This window comes from Solenopsis invicta, chromosome 9 (assembly GCF_016802725.1).
Source record: "Solenopsis invicta isolate M01_SB chromosome 9, UNIL_Sinv_3.0, whole genome shotgun sequence".
NCBI lineage: Eukaryota > Metazoa > Arthropoda > Insecta > Hymenoptera > Formicidae > Solenopsis > Solenopsis invicta.
In genome coordinates, this window is record NC_052672.1 from 6,432,072 (window position 1) to 6,457,640 (window position 25,569).

General features: G+C 34.8%; 1 protein-coding gene across 5 annotated transcripts in view; it reads left to right on the forward strand.

The window, feature by feature from the left end:
- The window catches only part of LOC105199173 (apoptotic chromatin condensation inducer in the nucleus), a 100,637-nt gene that overhangs the window by 69,278 nt on the left and 5,790 nt on the right, over window positions 1–25,569 (forward strand). For 4 of the 5 annotated variants that reach the window (XM_011166139.3, XM_011166141.3, XM_039453377.1 and 1 more), the window contains 7 exons: window positions 1,227–1,489; window positions 6,604–6,904; window positions 9,379–9,519; window positions 9,610–11,347; window positions 17,742–17,842; window positions 21,328–21,888; window positions 22,368–22,529. In XM_011166139.3, the coding sequence (XP_011164441.2) occupies window positions 1,227–1,489; window positions 6,604–6,904; window positions 9,379–9,519; window positions 9,610–11,347; window positions 17,742–17,842; window positions 21,328–21,888; window positions 22,368–22,529 (3,267 nt within the window). The remainder of the gene's footprint in view (window positions 1–1,226; window positions 1,490–6,603; window positions 6,905–9,378; window positions 9,520–9,609; window positions 11,348–17,741; window positions 17,843–21,327; window positions 21,889–22,367; window positions 22,530–25,569) is intronic. The other variant, XM_011166143.3, reaches the window with a different exon arrangement.

Sequence of the window (25,569 nt, forward strand, 5' to 3'; positions counted from 1 at the left end):
CAATAACAAGAAAAGTAAATAAGAATTAAGCAATACAGACATGAATTTAACAAGTTTTATTTTGTTTTGTGCACGCTATCAGCGTTTTAGAAAATCAAGCATATCTGATGTAAATTTTTCATTAACTTAATTCATTAATTTTCCTAATTTGCATCACCATAAATTTTATTATAAAAAAATAATACAAATGTAAAATTGAAAAGTGATAATAGTAAAACTAATCGCTATGAATAAAAATTTCTCAATCGCAAAAATAAATTCAAGCCAGTTTTATTTCATACGTTATTTATTAATTATTAAATATTTGATTGCTTTTTCGATAAATCATTAATAAAATAAATATTAGTCAATGGCTTCTTATATTTTTAATTAATTTAATTCATAAATTCGATATTTTCAAACACGATAGGATTTAAGAGACCACAAGTACGCTTTAGGCAACCGGTTTTCTAATCACATTTTTTGCAGCACGTTACAGAAAAGCTTATAACAATTACTGCAAAAACGATTTTACGTCAGAATTAAAAGTAAATAAAAAATTACATAACTTTTAAACCAAGAAAAGAATTGTGCTCAAATTTTGCGTTCATGGATTCAACTGTTTTGAGATCTGACCCATGTATTCTTAATAAACAGCCATACAAATACTTTCTAGAGATGTTAAAGCGTAAGAGTCAATAAAGAAATGTTTATACTGCTAAGTGTAATGAAAATTAACAACTGTCATGACCCAATTATGCATGAAGAAAGTACCGAAGATCAATGTGTGTACAGAGGCCAATATATCCAGTATTTATGATGATGTTCAATCTGTTACACAAATGAGACGACAATATAGTAGTTCTCCAACCGAAAATTGATGTTGACTTGGACAAAGTACCGAAACCGCGTTTAAAAAATTAAGACAGTTGTCGCGGCGGTCTCATTAAAACCACAAATTCACTCGAGATCTGGCGAAAGCTATTTATTAAGACAGTAAATCAACATGGTGGTCTCCCGAAGGAATGAAAGACCCGAAGACGCGCGCGCGTTTGTGCACGTAGATATTAATCACGCGGGTGGTAACCGCGGGATTCGCAGTCAGCTAGCAGCACTCGCGTGTTATATCGGAGTTAAGCGCGGAGTTCGCGGCGGCGCGAGACGTTGTTACGGCGCAAACAAGTAACTTGTTCGAGTTCTACTCTGCGTTATTAACGTGCTTGTTTGTAATATTGTTGCTCGCGCAGGAGAACTTCGGCGGAAACTCACGCTCCTCCCGCGGCCAGGAGTGCTTCGTCGGACTCGAGCACCGGCTCCGAGAGCTCGGCGGGGTCCGGAATACGTAGTACGGGCGCGCCATTCACGGCTGAGGAGATGAAGCAGAAGTACCTGTCGAGAGCACCTCCGACCAGCACGACGACCACCGTTTCCACCGCGGCCGGCAGAGAGTCGTCGAACGCCGCCCCGCCGACTCCCAGACCGCCGTTTCAGAGCCGTTTTTTAGGCGCAGGTAAATTAATGTAACAATTACTAACGCAATTCCTAAGACCCCCATCATTAAATTAAATTTCAAAACAAGCGACGCAGGGAGAGAATTTGTTTCGTAGAATATTTAAAGAATTTCATACATGCTCAGTTAAGAAGCTGAAAAAGGTGTGTCTTGGAAAATTTTTTACGAAAATTATGACTTATTAAAAAAATTTGAAAGTGTACATTATATCTTAATGAATTGGATATAGTTTTTTTAATAAAAAATGTTGATAATAAATAAAAAAGATGTGGCCAGTTCCTTAAAGGTTCTGTTTAAACGATTGTTTTGCGGTGACCACTGCTGCTGGGATTTGAATCACTTAAAATAGAAAATTTGAAAAAAGTTATTTAAACGTTAAATTATCTAGTTCTTGAACAGTTTTGAAAATGTTAATTTGGAACAGAATAGACGTCAAAAGTTAAAGTTTTGATATTTGATGAAAATATTGCTTGTTAATCATAAAAAGAAATGTGCGTATAAAAATCTTTCGTTCAAGGATTTTTTTATAGTTATCTAAAATAAACCTATAAAATTTAAAATAAATCAATGCAGTAGTTTTCGAGGTAATTTAGTTACTAATTTTAAAAATGCGAAAAAAACGCGTTTAAAGTTTCAGGACAAATGTACACTTAAATAAAATGTTTAGCTTTTTAACTTACATAGAATAATTTATTCCAGGCGTATATAGTAAATTTATTGAAGAGATTATAGCCTCTAAAACATGAATGTGGTGCTGCTGATAGTGCCGACAAAGCATTGTTCCTTCTCCGGCACAATTGCTCCACTATTCCTGCTCCTAATGGTCGAGCAAAGCGTACTTTGAATGCCTATAACTCCATCAATTTTAACCGGATTACCTTGAAAATTTCAAGGAATATTCTCCAAATGTTGTATTTATAGAAAATAGGAAAACCCAAAACTAATTTTTTTTTTAAGTTTTTGACCAAGTCTGACCCTTTAATCGAATTTAATTATCCATCACATTTTATTCAATAACTTTGTTAATAATCAAAATTTTATATTAAAACGTAACGGTTATATTCATTAAAATGTTGTTTAATATTTTCTAGATTATGAAATATTAAATTATAAAATATTTATTATTTAATATTTATTACATTGCATAATGAATCGAAGAGGAACAGGAACCCATTATATAAATAAATTTAAAAATTAATTTTGTTTAAAGAAAGTACATTTTGTTACAAGATTATTTATTTTTAATTTTCTATAGTTTAGAATATTCCCATTACAGATTATTTTATTCTTGTTTAACATTAAACAATGTTTCTGAATGCAACCTTACAAAATGACAATGCATTTATTGAAGAATTGTTTCGATATAAAAATCTCAATAGTGCCATGTTACCAGCACGTTTTTATAGTCACATTAATAAAACGTTATACTATTGAATGGCTTGGCGTAACGCGAAATGTGTATAGCCGAATAAAAAGTTAAATAACAAAAAGAACACTCAAGTGTACGTGCATTCGTGTGCTAATACGCTTTATAAGTTTGAAAACAATAAGAAATAGTTAAATATTAATGTGTCTTGAAAAAGTTTCAAAATGCTCTAAAGTAAAAATATCTTACAACAATTGACAGCTATTGTGTATTGACATATTAAAATTAACGCTACTACAGAACGACAGGCTACTAAAAAAAGGATTCCAAATAATTACTAGCAATTTACCTAATAACGGAGATAATACGAGTACTTTTATTATCTATATGGCTCATACTCCCCTGCTTATTTTCTCTTTTATATATATATATATATATATTTAACAACTTTATATGTTGGTTATAATACTTCTCCGCTTAATTAAAATTTTTTAAAGGTCAGAATTATATTCAGCAGTTTCAAAATTATAAAAAACATATCGTTTTTACTTGCTACTCCGCCAAAATGTGCCCATTTTATCCAACTTATTAAAACCATTTATTAAAATTATTTTATCCACTTTATGAAAAGTATAATAAAATTCTTTGAAGTCCATAGTGTCCCGTAACTGCCATAATTTTGAGATAAATTCTGAAAGAAAATTTTCTCCATGTAGTTAAGCTTAAGACTAATAAATGACGGTATGGTAACGATAAACAAATTATCTCTTCACAGTAGAGAGAGAAGTATTTCGAAGTTTTTATTTAACAGAGATAAGCGATATAAAATTCTGTTTCTCGAAATGACAATATTCATAAGCTGCAAACTCGAAAGTTGATAACTTCTTGCTTATTGCTATTCGTGCAACAATAAGATTCTTATAATCGAACATGACGTTTCACCATTGGCAAACCCTCCGCTAAAGAGACTTCCTCTAACTACCAGAAAGAGAAGAAAATGCAATCTAATGGATGCACGTACCGCACAGCGCCGGTGGCGTACCCAAAAGAGCTGTGCATAGAATTTATCTACATGTTGTACAGTAAAGAGAGAACAGCATGCAGCGAGATAGTAATCGAAGGGTTTTATCACGTTCGCAGCTAGAAACCGTTCTATCCGCGACACGTCCCAATTTCGTTGTGCGCCTATTACCCATTGTTTATACGAAGAGAGAGAATCGAAAGCACGTCTCTGCTTGCTTCGTACGCTAATCCAGCCTAGCGCATCTATTGTATTTCTCAGTACTCCGTCGAGCACCTCGCGGAAATTGGATGTACGGACAAATTTGCGTTTAACCTTCCACCTCTGTTTCGTGAAATTTAATTCGCACATAAAACTCTGCCGTTCCTCAGAAACGCAATAACAAACTTCAAGTATTTTCAATGTATAATTAAAATGAAATTAAATTAAAAGTAAAAAGAAGTATAGTATTATTCAGATATTTTTTTGATCGCCATAACCAACATCGACAACGCAGAAGATAATAAAATATTACTGAACACCTAAATAAATGGTTTACTTAAAATTCTCGAATACATTTGATATAATAAACATTTCAAAGTCTTTTCCAAAAGAAATAGGAACGCGCGGAATTTAACGGAATTAATAGGCAAAGGTCGATGTAGAAGGCGTTCCGTGTTCGATTGCGAAATGCCGCGTGTCCATTACAATCGGCCTAATTCCGTATGCGAGGGATGCGTGTAAAACATTGCTGCGTGGAGTATCAACGCGATTGCGTAACGTTGCTATTCGAAAATGTGACCGCAATGCCCTGAGCCTACAGCGCGGTATTTCAAAATATTCGGAAGCTGAAATTGGCACCGACCGACTCCGCAAGCAGCGGCGACGGCGCGGCGGAGCAGCGAAGCGATAATTTCGTTATCCATTCAGCGCTCTTAGTTAACGCTGTCGCTTCGCTTTTCCGACGCCGCGTCCCGCTTGTCATATCTCCGCTCAAATTCGCCACGCGTTTAAGTCGGAGGCAACCGTATTTCGTCCTGGGCGAGACACGCGGACGGACGTGGCGATATTCGCGTTGCTACCTCTTGTTTCCGACTACCGTCGTCGGTCGATATGATCGGTCCGTTTTCTCGTCGCGTTTCCGTCAACCGTGAACACGGATAGATGGTACGAAAGGGGGAAGACGTCCTCATCCTGTACCTGAGATTGCATAAACGCACATTTCCATGCACCGCGACAGGTCCTCACCGCTTGTCGTTCTTCCCGTCTCCTTTGTCCGTGACCGTATTCCTTAGCTTGACATTACGAATATTTCCTTACATTAAATCTAAGACTGATTTTCCTGTAATAAATACATAATAAAGTAAATGTCTCAGTAATCGGACACGCAACGAAAGCTAAGATTGTTGAATTTTTGTAAAGGTTTACAATATAAAATAAAATTATTATTATACTTACAATACAATATTATTAATTATAAAATTAATTAAAATATGAAATATAAAATGTTATTGTTAACGTATAAAAGTACAATAAACTTTTTAATTATTTTGAAAATAATATAAATTTGTAAAGTATTTGAATTAATTAATATCCAAATAATCTAAAACATGTGTGTTTAATGTCCTAAAAGTTTTGTAATGTATATTTGTTAAAGATTTTTTAAAATTGTTTATTAAATAAATACAAAAAATTATTATGTTGATAAATATATAGAGGAAAGAAAAAGGTGGCAGAATATCATTTTGTTTTCTTCAAGTAAATATTAACGCGACACAATTTTTATCAATCAGTTTGTTAATCATAGTTAATCAAAGTTCTATCAATCACTATCTGTAGCTAGAAGTTTATTCAGTAAAGCACACGTAATTTATAATTTACTGAAAAGGGAAAATTACTTTTGTGAGATAGCATGAAGGTCGTGAAATACTAATGTCATAAAAGGCACTTTTGATTATAAAAAATTGTAAATTAATAATTTTTCATAAATTTTACACTAATAAATTGCAAAACGAGATTTATGAACATTTTATAAAATATATTTTGTTTAAAAAAAATGAGTTTTTAAAATAATTTCTTTGTCTTAAAAAAATTTTTTTTTAAATAATTTCCTTTCTGTTAGTAAGCATTATGTAACTATATGAGGTTATAAAGTTTGGATCGATGAAAATGTCAGACATAAATATAAGATGGCCTATATCGATCACAGCGGATTTTACTGCTGAATAATAATTTTTACAATCTATGAAAGTCTGAAAACAAATTTTTTTTCGCAATAAAATTCTTCCGGGAGAGAAGAAAATAAATTAAATACTTATAAGATAATATTTTTGTTGTTATTTTACAAGTAATATTTGAAACATTAAAGACTAGCAGTTTATATTGTCCGGATATTGGTTCATTCAAATACTCAACAAGTTTTTATTACATTTGTAATAATTAAAAAATTGTTCATAGTTTTGTATGTTAATAATGACGACTTGTTGATTTTATATTTTACTTACTTATATCGTTAAATCATTTTGTTATAAATTCTTACAAAGGTTGAACAACCTTGATACAGCATCGCTATACATTTATTTACTGAGATATTTACCTTATTAAAAGAGTTTGAATATCTCTTTTTATAACATCCATCGTTAATTACGAAGAGCAGAAAATTTATACGTATAATAGTAAATTAAATCTATACTTCCGCCTAGTTGATTAAAATAAAAATTACATCAATATAAATTTCTGGATTCTCAGGTAACCGTGCGGCTCCACCACCGCCGGTACCAGCGCCGCGGGAAGAGCCAGCGACGAAGAAGAAGGAAGAGGAAGAGGATGAAGACGAAGAGACAAGCAGCTCTTCCGAAGAGACGGAATCAGACACTGAGGAGTCGGAAACAGACAGTCGTCCATCGAAGACTACTCCAACTGCGGCATCCGCCGCTTCTCAAGATCGTCAGAGAAGCGAATCCGCCATGGCGCGCACCGACATCGGGCCTTTACTCGCTCGCAGTGCCGAAGCTAGAAGAGGAAGCAAGGAAGATTCACCTTCCACCAGGCAAGTATATCTTTGATCAAAAAATGAATTCATGGGATAAGCGAAAGGTTGAATTCTCAACTAATATGATGAATAAAACTATCAATTTTTATATTCTGAAAAAATGTATTTTGGAAACTTGGTATGTGGCAAATTTATCTATCAATTGTAAATAAAAGTAATACAAGAAAAGCGAATGTAGAATTTTAATATATGCAACAGACAATATTTGTTTTTTAAATTATTGAAGTTAAATAATAGTATGGGTAAAATTTAATCAATTTATTGATTAATAATTACGATTAAAAATGTTTCAATTATAATAAATGATTAAAGTTTTATTTTAAAATAAATGTTGGGCATTAAACAGTTAAATTTGTATTCAGTAAAATAAATCGATTATAATAAAATGCCATATGTAATTCTGATTAGTTCAATCGACTGATTAAAAATAATTAAATATTACTGATTAAAAAATCAATTGTTAATTCTTAATCATTCATTTTATTTAATGATTGATATATAGCTTTAATTGCATTGAATAACATAATAAATAAAATTAAGTTTTGACTGATACATTGATTTAATGATATCTTTTCGATATTACACATTCTTCAAATTTGTAATTATTTGCATAAATATAATTTTTGAAATATGATTAAAAATTAATGATTAAAGAATAATTATTATATTTTTTTTTCATTCAACGGTGTTTAATTTCTTTATTTCAATAATTAATTAATTAATTGTGATTATGCTTTTCATTAATTAATTAATTAATTGTGATTATGCTTTAATTTTATTTGCTTATTTTAATTAAGTGAAAGCTAAAGCGATGGATTGTTTAAAAATTATTTTAAATTAATTTCATTAATTGATTACATTTATCATTATGCATATTTTAAATTTTTAGTCATTTATTTTATTTAACAAATATAAATTAATTGATTAATGTCCAACATTATATAATAATATTAATAATTTAAGTTGTCAAAAATATTTAGTCATATTAGTTGGCGGTCAATGCCTTTAAAATCTTCACCGATATAACTATGCTATTAATTCGTGTAATTATCAAATATAAATAGAACTTGCACGATAACAATTATAAAATGCATGAATAATTGAGGTAATAAAAAGATAAAATATCAGCCAAATATAAGAAAATTAACGAGAATTTTCAATAGAAGTTATATTTATTATGATAAAAACCTGAAATGTAGAATTAAATATCTTCTGAAGTCTCTTTGCTTTTCTAATATGCATTGGAAGAAATAATTGCAATTCTCCCTTTCTCAACTTTTCTTCTCCTTTGATATACAGTTCTCAAGTAATATTATCATCTATCTCTTGGAAGATTCTCTTTTTCGTCTCAAGTTTTGATCGAAAATCCGATGTTGTCGACTTGCACGTTTGCTGCTCGCAGAAACTATCGCGGAGCTTTCATTCGTGTGTTGCCGTGTTTATTTGCGCTCGTTACAAAAGCGACAGCATCGCGTACACGCATCTCGACGTTCTCTCTCGTCGCATTCGGTAGCATACGAATGCACCCACTCGCGCTGAATTTCGAAGTAAGCTTTCTCCGCCCCCGTTCCCCTGACGCGACGGCGGCAATCCCCTCATTCGAAACTGTAACCTAAGGAAACGAGAGACGGATGGGAGAGAACAGGGAGAGAGCAGACGAAGCCGTAAGTGCTCTCCCTGGCCCGACCCGACGACTCCCTTTGGCTTTTGTAAAAGAATCACGTGGACGTTCCCCATCGCATTCGCTGCTATCAGAAACTTTCCACGTAGCGCTGCGGAAACTGATTAGCCGCTCAGTCTGGCGATGAATTGTAATACATTAGGGCGCGTAAATTCGGCCGCGAGCACGCGTTCGCACTCGAGAAGCGCGGGATAGAACATCCACTTTGCATTTAAGAAACCGATCAATCTTTATTTTTACTAATGTTCGAATCGATCGCTTGACTACGATGCCGTTTAAAACTACATTCAAACTTGTGTTCTAGCCAGAGATCGAAAGATTTCTTTTCTAGAGTCTAACTACGTAGACGATTGACTATTGCGCTCCGACTACAAAGTGAATATCGCGCGATCATCGTTTACACGGAATACTTCTTCTGTAACTGAAAATCAAATTAGTTAGACTGGATGTCGAGTCAGCTTGAGATGTAGAATAAGATAAATACACGGAGCAAGATCAGCAAAGCTCATTAATCGTGCAATCTTGCGTCTCTCAGTCCTAATAGAAGACGCGCGATAGGCTTATATCTAACAGCCAATGGCAGTTAGGAAATAAACGTGACCTCAATATTAAGGAGAGAAAGATTATCGGAGCCGATGTGCCACGTCGTCCGACGAGTTGCGTACTCGATCGGACGCAATCAGGCCGAAGGCACCCCAAAGCGCTATCCCTTAGTAATAGTAATGATAACAGTCAGAAAGCCAGCACAGTAAAAAGAGACAAAGTTCCGACCGATCCACTCGTGTCTCAGGTATTCGTCGCCGAGGGGCAGCCCCGCGCAATCCGTGACGACGATGACGACGACGATGACGACGCCGAGCGGCGGCGGTGGCGCCGGCGGCGCCGCGATGACGACGACGACGTCGACGACGCCGGGCAGCTACACCAGCAGGTTCGTAGCGCACGTAGCTCACGGTCAAACGACTGCACATGATGAGGCCACTTCTAATTCCAGTAACCCCCTCGACCGTAATCGTTTTAGGGCGTTTAGCGCGGACGGTACCGACGACGAAAGATGCACGGCCGGTCGCGTCGACGACGATAGAGTAATCGTGGCTACAGCCACGATCGCGGATTCCGCTTATGACGTCGACGCCGACGGGGACGCGCTTATACCGCAGGCGACGTACGCTAGCTCGGCACAAACGGACGTTATTATTACGGACGAATCGACCACCTCATCCACTTCTTCCCACCTCGCGATTAGCGAACCCGAAAGTCTCCTCGGGAGTTGCCGCGGCGATAGTCGAGTTGCGAGTGTGACATCCGGAGACGAGGGCGCGTTAGTGCAAAGTCGTCGTCGTTCCGGGAACAACGAGATCTCGTTGGTAGCCGCGGGCACCGCGGACGAATCCACTCTCACGACTCGCGAAGATTACTCCGACGCGAGAGGAAGCGGCGCCGAAGAGATAACGAAGCGTAACTTCGAAGACGTTCCTAGTTCCATCCGTGTCATCGTGGAGGACGTCGACGCCCCTCCTGTTCTCGCCGAGGAACCTGCGTCGGATTCCACGACGAATCGAACCGTCGAGATGACGGACGAGCGCAGGGATCGCTCGAGATCCAAAGAATCGCACAGCATTTCCGAGTGTTCCAGTTCCGTCAGTGGACGAACGATGTCCGATAGCGAGTCGGAGAGCGATTCCGAAAGTGATTGCGAGGGGGAGACGGAGGACGAGGAAGAGGATGACGAGTCTCGAGATGAAAACTGCAACGTGAAGAAGGAGAAAAAGGAGGAGAAGCGGGACGATGAAAATTACGGCGATAAAGATAGCGCGGAGGCTAATAACGGGAATAAAGATAAAGATTCCTGCAACTCTGAAAGTGACGAGGAAACCACGGTGCTGAGTATTAGCTCGAACACCCGAGGCGAGGGTAGCGTGACGCCTGACGATCGTTACGAGAGGGACTTGAAACGTCGCAGCGCCTCGATAATCGACGAGAGAAGCATCGAGGAGATGTTCGACGACAATGGCTGGGTGATCACGGAGCAAGATCTGGAGCAGGATCTGCAGACCGACCTGGGAACGGTAGCCGCGACTCCGTTGGATTTGGAATCCACCATCGATCGCCCGTGCGACGAGACCGCAGGCTCCATCGGCGACGTCGTCAACGACGCAACGGGGACACGTACCGAAGAAATTATTCCAAGAATTGTCGACGAAACGTCGAGCAACCTCGAGGATTCCTTCGCGCGGTCGAACATCGTCGACGACGCGAGGGAGATGGTTCCCTCGAGCGAAGAACAACCAGCACCCGAGATTCCGCCGAGAAGTCGCGTGTACAGGCAGAGCAGTCTGGGTAAGAACGGCTGGCTGGTCTCTGACGAATCCGAGAGCGAGTCCGACCGGGCGACCTCGCCGATCGAAGCACCTTCCGACCGAGAAGTCGTCGCTAGAATCGGGTCCGCGAGCGAAGCGATGGCAATCGACGAGATCGAAGATAGCACGGGCGACATCGACGAGAACGGGTGGGTGATACTTGACGACGATGACGATGACGATGACGATGACGACGATGACGACGACGACGATGATGAGGATAGCAGCGCGCAAGAGAACACGATTCGTTCCAAAACGACCGATCTTGTAAACTCAAAAACTAACATTGAGAACGGTGCATTAGTCGCGAACGCTACCCGGTCGAAGGGCACCGAGCAGTCAGGGCCCGACGAGGACGAGGAAACGCCCGGTGCCAGTATGAGTGTACCGATGCAAATGGTAACCACCGTCTTCTGTGTGTCCGTACTGTGTTACAGCGTTCTAACGAATCTGTTCCCCTAATCCGTCGAGCTCTCTCTCCCTGACGTTACGCAAATACGAGTTCTCCTCCGGTTCCACCCACACTTTCTCTCTGTCATCACGATTTCAGCGTTGAGGATGAAAGACCGTAGACCGAGCTTACGCAGTAGAAATTGACGGGACTGTCTTGCCGCGAGTAACGACGCAGCAGTTTTCGACGGGAATACTAGATGTCTTGTTTGAAATATTATTAACCCTTAAACTGTAACGTTCGAAAAAATTATACTATTGGTAAACAGCGGTCTGAAAAATCGTTATCACGTTTCCACTAATTTTATAAATTTTTTATAATAAAAAAAATATATTTTTTTAAATTATTCTGAATATTTGTAAATAAGGCAAAGAAAGTTGTTTTAATGTGAGGATTAGCAAGAAAATCTCAAATACAAAGTGTCTCTAAATTAGTCTATAGAATGTTATCAACTATATTTCAAAATCATGAAAAATTGCGAAATAAATGATTGATCATTTCGAGGGACTTGTTTTTGAAAGGGTTGTAGAGATTGTCACCCTCAAAAAATGCTATTGCAGAAACCTCAACTCAAATATTTCAAGTGAAACCCTCCCTATTATAATATATCATTTGAATGAGTATAAAAAGAAAAAGAAAAGTTTTGGTACAAAGCGAAGATTGATACATACGTCGACCCGTTCGGGAGTTATTAAGGTCAAAGTTCAAAGAAGGCATGTTTAAAAAAAAAAAGTCATTACTCTCGTTCGAAAAATTTTAAAAATACTAGAAAGTTCTAAGAAAGTTGAAGAGTAGAATATTTACTGGTGTCATGTTATATTTTAATCTTAGTAAAAATTTTTATGCTAACAACAAAATATAACATCACAGTAAATAAGAATTAAATGTGTAAATGAGACGTAGATGAAGAGAAACGTGCATGCTCAATACTGCGAAGAAGTAACACAAACGATAAATTCCTCTGTGGAATCGCTACATAGTTTTTCAACTGTTTTATATTACACGTTCTCAGTGAATGATAATGAGACCACTGCAATGTTTAGTAGAGACAAATGGCATATGAAGATACTGATAAGTTTAGAACGCCTTTTGTGACTGTCAAGGAAATTATTGACAAGTAAAGTTTCAATAACGGTCTATAAGACCGACATTACAGTTTAAGGGTTAATTTTACGTTGTTAAATTAGGATTAGATTTCTGATCTGAATTTTTGTAAGACGTATAGTTTGTAGAACTGAAGTTGTAGATTGCAAGACGTTTAATTCGTAGAAAAAAAGTTATAGCTTTCTAAATTGTTTGACTCTTTCGTTTGTTAAACTAAATTGCTTGATTGTTTGACTGAAATGAAAGAAAATAGCTGAAAAGCTCTTACTAATTAATTACTTAATAGTTTATGCGAATATTAACGCAAATCATTACACATCCGAATTTCGATTAATATTCAACTAATTCTAATTGGATTTCAATTAATGTTCAAAACTAAGCATCTCGGAATCAGACAGCATAATAAATTAATCGTGCCGGATTAATAATATTACGATAGGAAATTTGAGGGAAGTAACGTGAATGTTGGAAAAAGACTATCGCGAAAAGAGACTGCTGCTCGAAATTCGTGTCTCCTCTGGCCGATGTCGTTAGGTAAAGAAAAGGCACCGTCGGAGAACGTTCATGAACTATCTATCCACGCTATGCACAAGCCTGCATTTTCTATACAATTGTGATAGTCGTAATTACGGCCGAGCGCCATTGTTCCTATGATATTTGTCGACCGCGAAGCGTATAATCCCGCGTCGCTCGAAGTACGGTAGCTTCGTGGCCGCGTTTCTTTCGCCCCGTGCGCGTGCAAACGGTTTATTGGCGCGTGCGTCCGGTAGCGGGGCGGTTTTTCAATTCGCCGCTTTCGTGCTGAGCTTCTTAAAGCCGTACCCGAGAATAAAAAGAGGTAGAGACGCCGGACGTCGGCGGCGGACGATCCTTTGCCACCCGCGGGTCGGCCGCATCCGCACGCGCGTCGCGTATCTATCATATAAGTTTTTGTACTCTTTCCTTATAGCGAGTAGTCTTGCGTCACAGTTTGTCGGTGTGGTAAATAAACTGCATTTCTTTGTGATAACTCGTATTATTTATTTCCCTTTCAACCGTCCTCAGTATCGGCGCGTGATAACAAGCACAAAGTGTCAGATCTTGCCTGCAAATCTTATTTGTAAAATCTCATTCCTTTCTCCAGTTCTTTCTTGTTATTCTTTTTTTCTGTTCGCTCTCTTTCTTTCCTTCCATCTTTTACTCATACTGTCCCGAAATCTGCCGGTTTCTTGCGTTCTCTCGTCCCCAATATCCTTCACCGTCTCTCTGTCCATATGTGTCATCATTGAAATACTTAGAGTGTCATCATTGAAATACTTAGAGCGGGATACGATAAGTACGAGAAGAATGCATATTTATTTATTACACTAACAGATTGTACGCTAGGATTGTATCACATTGATCGGTGGACGTCGATGGTCGGCAGATGGAAGCGGCAGTCCAGACTCGTCATTTGTTTCGAGCACAGGATTATTCATTATCGGAATGTCTCTCAAAAGTGATGCGTATTTATAAATCCTGCGATATTATAATATTTTTTTGATACCGTGAGAGATCTTTTTCAATTTCTCCTTTTTCTGGACACGGAAAAATTTATCTCATTGTGTCACAATTTATTGTGATATGCAAAAGTTATTTGACGTTTAAGATAAAAAGAAAAACGCAATAGAGGAGGAAGGAGTATTATGAATACGGACATTATAGATACTTCTCCGTTATTAGAACGATTTCTAACAATTGCTTATGAAATTAGTTGTTTAATAGCCCGCCGTTTTTTTAATGGCACTAATATGCCAGTAGACAATAGTTGATAATTGTCATAAAGCATTTTTACTTTTGAACCCTTTGAAACATTTTCAAGATACATTTCAGCATTTAATTACACATATACTTCCCTAATGTTTTTAAACTTGAGCGTATTATCATACGAATGTATGTAAACTCGAGTGCTTTTATGTAATTTAACTTTTTATTTGGATGTATACATTTCAAATTGTGCAAAATTAAACATTGACATGAGATTTTGTTAATGTGGTTTTTTAAAAGAAATTTTTATATCGAAATATTTTTTCAATAAATCGAGTGTCATTTTAGAGAGCTGTGTTCAGAAACATTAAAGATATTACTTTATCCTTATTTTTTAACGTTAAACAAGGATAAAATGGTATTTTTAATGATATCTCTAGTGTTTCTGAACGCAGAAAAATTCAAAATCAAGAAAATTCTAAACGATAGAAAATTAATAATTTTGTAACAAAATACTGTGTTTTTTTATCTAAACTAATTTTTTAAATTTATGGGTGTTTTATCATTATCTTTATCCCTAATTATTCATTAAATTGTTTTGCAACATAATCCTTTCAGCTCGGCACATTTAATGATGTTTGAGAGCCATTATAGTATTTTTATAAAATGGTTTGTCGAGTTTTTTAAAGTAGTTATTTATTGCATATCTTCATCGCCGTTGGAAATTTTATTTTCTCTGAGTCACTTTTTGGTTTGGGAATGGACAGAAATTGGAGATGGTCAAATTTAGCAATTAGGCCAAATGCAATAAACAATTCAAACCTCAATTCGTATATTTTGGTTGTTGCAACTGCTAAACATTTTCATTTTGATTGTAAACGAACGCGCACCCATTGTTGAGAGCGTTTTCATTAGCGGACTATTAAAAACAAAAAAATTTCGTTATATACCAAAATAGAATTTGATATTCGCTCTTTAAAAAAATAAAACAAAATAGCGGATTAAAAATTTTATTAATACTGCTACCATTTATTTGTCATTTAAATATCGAATAACAATTCTTGTATAATCTCATCTTTCTAGCATCTACAAAACCTCCTTGCCTCCTGGTAATAAGATAACTCAAAGTTGGAATTATTATGTGCATAAATATCACTTTTGAGATTCAGTCTGAACGAAATTGACGAAATTCTTGCCAATTCGCTACATGATTATTAAACAAATACGCTTCTTTCACGTTTCTTCAAATCGAATGGCATTTCAAACACAAGTTATCAGTTTTTTGTACTGTTCAAAATGTGTGCTTATGCTCATTTCTACTGAAACATTATTTTGAGAAGAATATGTTCAAGTGGTAGAACAATGGATCGATTACAAGTAGGTACCATAGGAAATAGATTTGTGCTTTGGGTTAGCAGAATCAAGCACACAAATTATTCTTCGAAAAATTCACAACGAGCATAGAAACTCCATAAAAAAATTTGTACTTTATAATAACTTGTGACTAACTCATTGTCAGTTGTGCATTTCGTTATTTTCGCAGATAATAACTTGTGAAAATTAAAATATCAAACAGTTGTATGATCTTTAATTTCCATAATAATTACTAATTATAATTAAAGTATCATTTAGATTATAATTAATATATCCGGTATAAAAGAGGAGAGTTAATAAGAGGGTGTTTTTTTAGTCTCTATAGAATTTTCAAAAAATAATTTTTTTACACTGAGAAAAAACATAATTTACAACAAAAAAATGATTTACTCGGATTCTAATAGCATATTTACTTACAATCAAAATAAAAATTTTTTAATTGAAATATTTATATAAATAAAACGAAAAAAACAAATTTTTATTCAAGTAATTTTTTCATGTAGTTCTAGAAAATATTAACTGTTTTTATATTTAAGATAATCAAATTTTTTAATTTAAGAAAACAATTTAATTAAGTTTAATAACATTATTAAATTTAATTTACTTATAAAATTATTATTGAAATGTAAAAAATATAAAAATACAAAATTATACTTAGGATAATGTCTATTTACTTAAAAGTAAATATTTTTTTTTAAACAGAACAAACAAATGATTGCATTGAAATATATGGTCTTACAAAAATTGATTTTTTTTATTGATAAAAATTTCTTTTTGTTTTTAATATATTCTGTATTGTATGATGATTTTGTTTAATTTTCCGAAAAAATAAAATTGAGAAAAAATTCACTTTTTTCATTTCTTTCTGAGAAATGCTGAAATATATAAGTAAAGAAAAATATCAGAAAGAAAAACATTTTTTTCTTGACATTTTTCTTCGAAAATTTTTCCGGGCTAAGAATATTATTCAAAACTTTATTTCTAATTTGATATAATCTTTATCATTATTATTTATTTCAAATAAAGATTACATTTTTTCACAAATTACACACTAAGAGAAAAAATTATTAAATTTTAATAAACATTTGTTTGAAAACATGTAATGAATATATTTACTAAATGAAAATAAATATTTTTTTATAAATATTACTAATGTCAGTTAACTCTTTTTTATTTTGAATAAATATTTATATATCGCAAGTAAATATTTTTTTACAAATATTTAAATAAATTTTTTTCTCAAATTACAGTAAAGATACGATCGAGCCTCTCCAATATAACACCTTAGTATAAAAATACACTCGTGCCGTCAAAAATAGATTACCACATAATGTTAAGCGGTATTCTTAGCACGTTGCGCACCCTGCTCGCCGTTATAACGAATCGACACTGTCGAAACTTCGCAGCTCCTACACAGCCGTTTGGGAGAAATGTAGAACCATCGATCCACGCCGCAATCTGATCTACCAGTTTCGTAAACTGGAAACTTCTTACTTCGTGACACGTCGGTTCTACCGATGCACTGGGACCCGACCTAATACGGGCGAAATACGAACTTAGTTGAGGGGAGGTTCAGTGCAAAGTCATACAAACCGGGCGTGCGATAAACTATGTTTATACCGAAGTTTGTGGACATTCATGAACTTTCTCAAATTCGAGCGACCCTACACAAACATTGTTTGACGCAATCCGAAAATTTCATCCGCATCGCGCAGTTCACCCCTACGCAACACTAACTTCGTCCCGGGATGTTAATTGCAGTTTAATACAATGAGATTTACATTTCCCGAGTTATTTGTGGTTAATCAGCAGCAATCATTTACATGAGCTGTTATTGTCTGTGCACAATCCGTAAAATAATGTGTACTGGGCATCGGAATATTTTCCTAAATTGAAAATTTTTAACAAAGTAAATTCCGAAACGGAATTTAAGCGTTGCTTAGATTTTTTTAATCCTCAATAGCTTTATTGTTATCTCTAGTTCTGTCCGAATTTTCCAATCGTAACGAAAGAGTAACAGCTCTAACTTTTGCTTCTCTATAATAAACATTGCTTACGAAATTGATGTGCATGACGTATGTACATAAGGAAACCATAGTAAAACACTTATCTGCATATTCATCGTAGTCATGTATACAGGATGTCTCACAAATCCGTGATAAAAAGTGCGGCGCATCGGTGGTCCCCGATGGTTGCACTCATCCATGGAGCTGGAAACGAATCAAATCAGTGGCTGCTTCGTAAGCATCTAGATCTCTTTTTCAAATTCAAGCCGAAAGCGCAAAACCCGCAGTGTCGATCCGACAACCGTAACGGCATTTTCTACTGTAAATTACTGAACGATGAACGCTTCCGACAAATGTACAAAACCAAAACTTCAGACGCAATTAGAGTAGAAATTAATTGCACTGATAATCTCGCAGCTTGTAATTTCGTTATTACCTCGTTGAATTAATACACTCGAAATAATTTTACGCAATAATAATTTTCCATATCTATGTAACAATGCTTTAAAGCAGTAAGAGGAAAGGCTTCAACTGGTATCCAACTTCGCAAAGCATTACCTGTGTGCCCTCATTTATTTGTCGTTTGTGTATGCGCTATGTAAAAGCTCAAAGTCAGCTGACATTAAAATCTCACGCAGCCGCACATAACTTTCTGTATAACGACTCGAGACCGCAAGAATTTCGTATATCGCGGACAATGGATAGATTCGCGGACAATCAAATGCAAATCTCGTCCTCATAAGCTTAATAAACGAGATAGTGGTACCAACACAAAGTCTACCGACCAGCGTGTACATGAAAAGCAGTTAGCTTCTTAACTTCGTTACTCCGTTACCCCGTGCTCATTAGCGTATGCAATTTACGACACGCCTGTATTATTGTGTCTTTTAATATTCGCATGCCACAGTTTCGCATAAATAGAGTTTTCTAGCAGGCACGCTGCACAAAATAAGATTAATGTATTATGCTTGCGTAATTGGTAAATACATCGTTCGTTATTTACACACTGGGGTTTAATCAGTACAGTAATCATTTTAGCAGAATTATAATAATGACTATATTATTTTCAAGAAATTATTTCTATCAATGTCAAGTAATTTCTTAAAATATTTATGTATAAATAATTTCCTCCAAACAAGTTCAAAAAAATTTTTAAAGTTTTGAAGACAAAAGTCTTTTTATATTGAACTGTTTATTGTGTAAATATGATAATTTTTTTTATATGACAGATTTAAGAACAAAATTGCACACTTTGATTAATATTTTGAGGACTCATTTAAAAGAAAGAAAAATTAAAAGTTTTGGACCTGCCGATTCTTACTATAATTTTATACTTACTACTTATTATTAAGATTTATAATAATAATAATAATGGTAAAGGTGAATAAGAAAATATTACATTTAAAGTATAAAACAATGATATAACGTTTTCACTTTTTATATACGAGTATAAAAAAACTTCTCAATTCTTACAAACTAAATTTTTGTTATTTATAAAGTTTTATATATAAAATTGCTTTTAATAAAAAAAATTCTTTATACATTTTTTTGTACAAAATATGCTAATTTTTCTTTGTAAACATAGGTATAGAAACGAAATTTTAGGCTTTGATTGACAAGGTGGCATCAAATGACATTTTAATGACGTTTTATTAACATTAAGACATAATTAAGCTATCATTTATCGTCACTTTGTTTCCTGGAAATATTTTAACGATCTATTAAAAAAAAATCATTGGGTTTATTTGGTTTTTTGAGGAAATTTTATATTTATAATTTTCGTTTTCTGTTTGATTCTTGCTGGATGAAAATTGTTCTCGATTTGATGATAAAGAATTATTTGGCAGGCATAACTCAAAGACTTGTTTGATTTTTGTGAAGAATCCATCATAAATACACGTCTTTGTTTTTATTAACATATTGTAAAATTTCTTAATACGATAAACATGCGATGTGCACAAGCGCAACTTTTTTTCGACTATTTTTACTCTGAAAGTGACTTGAATTTTAAACTAATACACGATATAGACCACATTGTTCGCCCGTGTTTACCGATAACCGTTTTCATTATTGTATATACGATATTGCGTTCATACGTGTTTGCAAACCGCACAGGCTGCGCTTCTCGACGCATGCACCGAAATAGCCCGATGCGAGGTCTCATTCGAAAATACGCGACCGCAGAGATACCATTTGCTCTCGCGATGGGTATCGTCTTTCCAGCATGCGTATCGGAGTCAAGGGACTCTCGCGTACCCTCCAACGATGTTCGAGATGTGCGATTACTTGAAATCTACTTGAATTCAGCCTGAACAATCGCGGTCCAGATCAAAAGAGAAAAGTCAGGTACTCGTGCGAGAGTAATTCACGAATCCTCCACAGGAAAGTTGATTGCCAGGAAACACGGATAAATGTCTATATTGTTTGGACTACCGGCTGATTCACAAATTCAAGGGATGTAATTCGAAGTCCGCAAAAGCGTATTAACAAAGATATTTTAGGAAACGTTATGGAAAATTGAACTTAATTGTTGTTTTATAATTAACAACGAGTCTGTTACGCTTCTAGACAGTCTATGAGTCGTCTAGCAAATATGTAAGAAGATAATACGAGATTTTATATTTATACATATACATATGCTCTTTTCGCGCTGCTTAATTATCCCATTGTATTTCATAGTAATTACTTGTTATGCCATTGTTAGATGAAATGCATACGTGCCAAATGGAAGTTTGCTCTTGTATAAATAACTGTGCAGCATAAAGAATCTTTTACAAAATTTTAAACAGCAACCTTTGACATGCCTACTCAGAATAAAGAATTTTGCTGTAATATTAAAAAATTTTGGTAGATATAATAATTTTGTTGAATCAAAATAATTATGTAGAACTCAAACTAGTTGCTTAAAATTTTTTCAGCATGTTTGAATTACGTTTTTGATTACTTTGATGGATCAACATTATTTTTAAAGCTGAATTTTTTAATACTTTAGCAAAATCGTTTTTTCCGCGTAAGGCATCTGAAAAAATAAAATTAATAATTTTTTTATTTTAACGTCTTGTGAAAGTTGATTCTGACAGATCAGGATTGAGTAAGTTTATCTGTTTCTTTTTTAACTAAATTACGTTAAATTTAATAGCTTATACAATTAATTTAATTACGTTAAAAATGATATTAAAGTTAAATTAAAAATTAATTTTGAAAAACATTTTATTCACATTTAATTAGAAATTTGTAAGATTACTCAAAACAATTATAATATTAATCACCAAACACATTTGATAATTTATTTGTAAAGTTTATGTGAAATGACAAAGAAATATTGTCTTTTATGTGAGAATACGTTTTTTCTTTTGTAATTTTTTCTTTTACACAAATAAATTTTTAACTCGGGAAGAAAAGCTAGTAAAGTTTTTGTGTTTCAAAAATAATTAGTTAAAGGTAATAATTAAATCATTTCAAATTTACTGAGTCAAGTTAAATATTGTTTTTTTTTTAATTTTATGATTTAAACTTTAATTTTTTAATTAATTACTACCCAATCCTGTAACAGATTAAATATCACCAGATTATTCAAAGGCGGGAAGTTCCTAAAATGGTTTCTACATTATAATGATATTTTTGCAAGAGTAAAGTAATTCCATCTCGCGAAAGTAACATAAAGAGAATAAAGTCTCAATGCAAATGAACTGAGCACGCTGATCTACCTGATGTTTCAGGTTCCTGAACAAGAGCAGGAGCCAGGCGGCGATGATGGCGTCCCGTGAACGGGAACGTGAACGCGATCGCGAACGTGAACGGGAACGGGAACGAGAACGCGAGCGCGAACGTGAACGCGAACGAGAACGAGAACGAGAACGAGAACGCGAACGCGATCGGGAGCGTGAGAGGGACGTGGACGCGGAGCTCGATTCACCCTTGTCGTCGAGATCTCGCTACGCGGCCCTGAAGGAACGCCGACAACGCCTGGCCCGTTCCAGGAGCTCGCACAACTTCGGCGGCGACGATCTTGATCTGGACGAGGAACCACCATCGCCGACGACTCAGTCACCGAATGCCTACCTGGCAGCAAAGTACGGCGCCGGTTCCGAGTTGGCGCGGAGCCGCAGCACCCACGCTCTGAAGTCGCGGGAGCCGAGTCCGGAGCGCGATCGACCGGGCGCGGAAAAGGACGGCGCAGCATTGAGCTCCTGGGCCAGGTATCTCAAGAACAAATACGGCAACCGCACCACCAAGGACAAGGAACCGCCCTCCTCGTCCTCCACGATACCTTCGTCCAGGTGGGCAGCTTCTAAAGCTACATAGTTTTTAATAAATATAATAAATGCGTGGGACGCTGCGTGGGAAACCGGAAACCAGAGAAATCCTAATATTCGAAATTCGTCAGAGCTTCATGTTTATCGTAAATATTTGAATGATGAAACCTCTACGCACTGCTGTACTAATTAATTGTCTATTTTCCATATAATGAATATAAATTGCGAGTCACATTGCAAATAGTGTAACATATAATCACGTACAGTATCAATAAAGCTTTAATCGCATTGTACGGAAAATGATTCAGAATATTATGCGGGCAGATTGGAATCGATATTGTTATTAGGCGCATCATCGTATTTGTTATAGATCATATGCGCGAGATTAACATGGTACTCGGTACCAGGTGCTGTTATAAAAAAAAAACGAGCGGATCCAAACTACATCAGTGTAATTGATTGTTAATTATAATTTTATGTGAACGTCGGCGTAATTTTTGCAGCACCAGCGCGGCTTCGCGAAGGTTGTCGTTAGGCTTGCCTCTGAGGCACTCCGGGCAAACATCCTTCGAATCTTCTGACGACGACCAAAAAAACCCGTCAGGCTCCCCCACGTCCCCTACAGCAGCTCCCGTTACACCCGCGGCAGCAGGTTCCTCCACTAGGTGAGTCTTAACCCCTTGAGCGACTTATCGTCTTTGCCGTATTTCTGGAGGCGTTGGCGCCTTTAGACGTCACATGCGTTTCTGTTGCGATTCATTGAAATGATTTTCCTCAAACGTTGTATACTAAAAGTTTTTGAGATCGTAAAATTCGAATTTTAAGTGAAAAGCTAGAATTTCAAAATGATTGATGAAATATGGCGAGCCAATAAATGCAAAAGTCACAATTTTTTTAAACTCTTTGTTCCGGAGATTTTAAGTCGCAGAATACAAATTTAATGTTAGAAACTAAAAATTTTAAATAGCTGAACAAATAACTGATTGAAAAGTTTAAAAATTCCAAAAACTGTAACAATGTTTTGAAACACTTTATCTGAGTTTTTTTAGGTTGTAAAATGCAAATTTGAGGTCAAAAACTTAAAGTTCAAAATGACTGATCTGATATAGCACTTGAAATAATGTGAAATAATGCAGTGATTTCAAAAACTCGTAAAATTTTCCTAATTGTACCTGTTTTTTGTGTATGCCAAATGTAAAATATATGTTAAAAGTGAAAAATTGATTATGGCTCATTTAACATGAACGAATTTCAAAAATCACATTTTTTTTTAATATAAAAAGCATATAAGTAATTTAATATTTTAAACAGTAACAAATGCATATTTACAAAATGACAGAAAAATTATTAAAATATGTTTGGCATTGTTTAAAACTCTTCTTAATATAATTATGTAATTGTAGGAGCTTGTTAAAACTTGTGATAAAATAAAAATTAATGATTCTCATTTCTAATTCTCATAAAATGTTTCTTATAATACTTTTCAAAAATTGAAATGCTGCACCTGTATATATGAAATTTCAAACAATTCTACATGGAGAAAAATACTTGAACAATTTTTATCTTACAAAACTAATAATAATATTCTAGATATTTTTATAAAAGTTATTAACTTTATTATTTAACTTATAATTGTTTAATTAGCGAACCCTGCAAATGAATTACGAGTTTGTAATGCGATGCGATGCAAGATCTCCCTAAAAGTCGTTGATCAAGAAATGCGGTAGTTTCGCGCAGCGACAGAGACTCCGCATTACCCGAGGCGCATGTGCACGCTGCCTTTACTAATGCCCCACTCAGGTTGTTGACCGCGCTCAAGGTCCCGTAAGATACTCGTAGACTGACGTAGACGCTACGCCGCGCGCCGTCCTTGGGTTGCCCCACTCTCTCCCCACTCTCCTCGGTCGCTCGGTCATTCACTACCCGACGAGCACGTGCACACGTGCGTCGGGTTTTTGACCTCGCAAGGTCCCATATCGTCTCGGCCGCTTCCCCACTCTCCTCGTAAAACTGCGGCCGTCATGACTCGGCTGCTCGACCGTCTCCACCGCCGCTACCGCTACCACTGCCGATGCTGCGCATTACAAACTCTCGTAACTTAATTATTTGCAGGGTTGGGTAATTAAAAAATTAAAAATTAAATAATAAAGTTAATAACTTTTAACTTAGTTTATTTTAAATAATTTAATTTTTAACTTTAACTAGTTATTTTTTAAACACATGAACTTTAATATATTAACTTTTTACCAAAGTTAAAAATTTATTTGTATAAAAAAAGGTTATAAAAGGAAAAATTTAAAAAAAGGAAAAACAGAAAAAGGAAAGACAGAGTTTAAAATAAAGAACGAGAGGAAAAAAAAATAGGAGAGCGAATATACGAAAAGAATAATATACATTTTTAGTAACCATTGGATTAATTGTAAGTGGAATATTTTGAAACTTTGATATAAAAACAAAACTTTATTTAATAAAATATTAGTTTCTTTTCTGTCTTTCAGGAAAAATCACATGTAATAGATGGATAGATATTATAAAATGTTGAAAATAAAAAAAAATAAATTTATAAAAAGTGAACGGACAAGGAAGAAAGGAGTTTTTAAATATGAAAAAAAATGAAGAGAAGAAAGGAAAAAAAGAAGGAAAAGAGTTTAAAATTAAAAAATCTATATTTTAATAATGTTAATCACTAATATAATATTTGTCTTAAAAAGTGAAGGTTAGAATCATAACCCAACATTGAAAGATTAAAGAAACATTGTATAAATCTTACATTGAAACATTGTAATATTGTATGGAAGTTACGAAAAATTTCAATGTTACTACAAACTTGCAGTAACGTTGAAATGTCCGCCATATTACACCTGAAAATTTTTATGACGTTTCGGACTATTTGGGATCGACTACTTGTTTTACTGGTGGAAGAAACAAAACGCAATGCCAGTAATTTTTATTTCTGCATTATTTTTACTAGAAATAACTCATTTTCGAATGGACTAATAGTAAATCCATTCAAGTAATTATTTTTTTTTTACAGTAAAGTATATCATACTATTCTCAAGACTGTAAGCACGAATAACTTCACATACTTGTATCTTTTACTGCGTAGTAAAATAAATTTTGTCAACGTTAAGAGAAAAAATACTGAGAATTGAAAAATACTATAATAGTTTCTAAAGTTTTGTTTGTTCAGCATGCGATTATTAATTCATCATTAACATATTAGGTTATCATTCTGAAATCTTATATTCAAATCCTGCTGATGTATTTCCAAAAATTTGTGAAACAATGAATAATTGTAATTAATAAAATATACGCGAAACAAGGAAACTACAAAAATATGTCCAAAAATAAAAATTGATAGAAAAATAAAAAGGAAAGAATTTTTTTTTGTTAAAATATTGTAGAAAATAAATTTTAACTATCAATCTATTTGTTACTATAGAATTCGTAATAAATACTGCAAAATCCGTACTGGAAAAATGTTTAATGCAGTAGTACATATGTGATAAAAATTGTAAAAAAAGACTGAAAGAGTTTAAAGGGATGGCAAAAATATTATATTATACAATAAACGTTACTGTTTTTCAACTCTCAGTAAGTCGATAAAATAAATTTTATTGAGATATACGGTAATTTAGATTTACGTACATTTCTTCAATATATAGCAGCATAAAAACTTTACGAAATGTAAAAAGTACCTTGCAT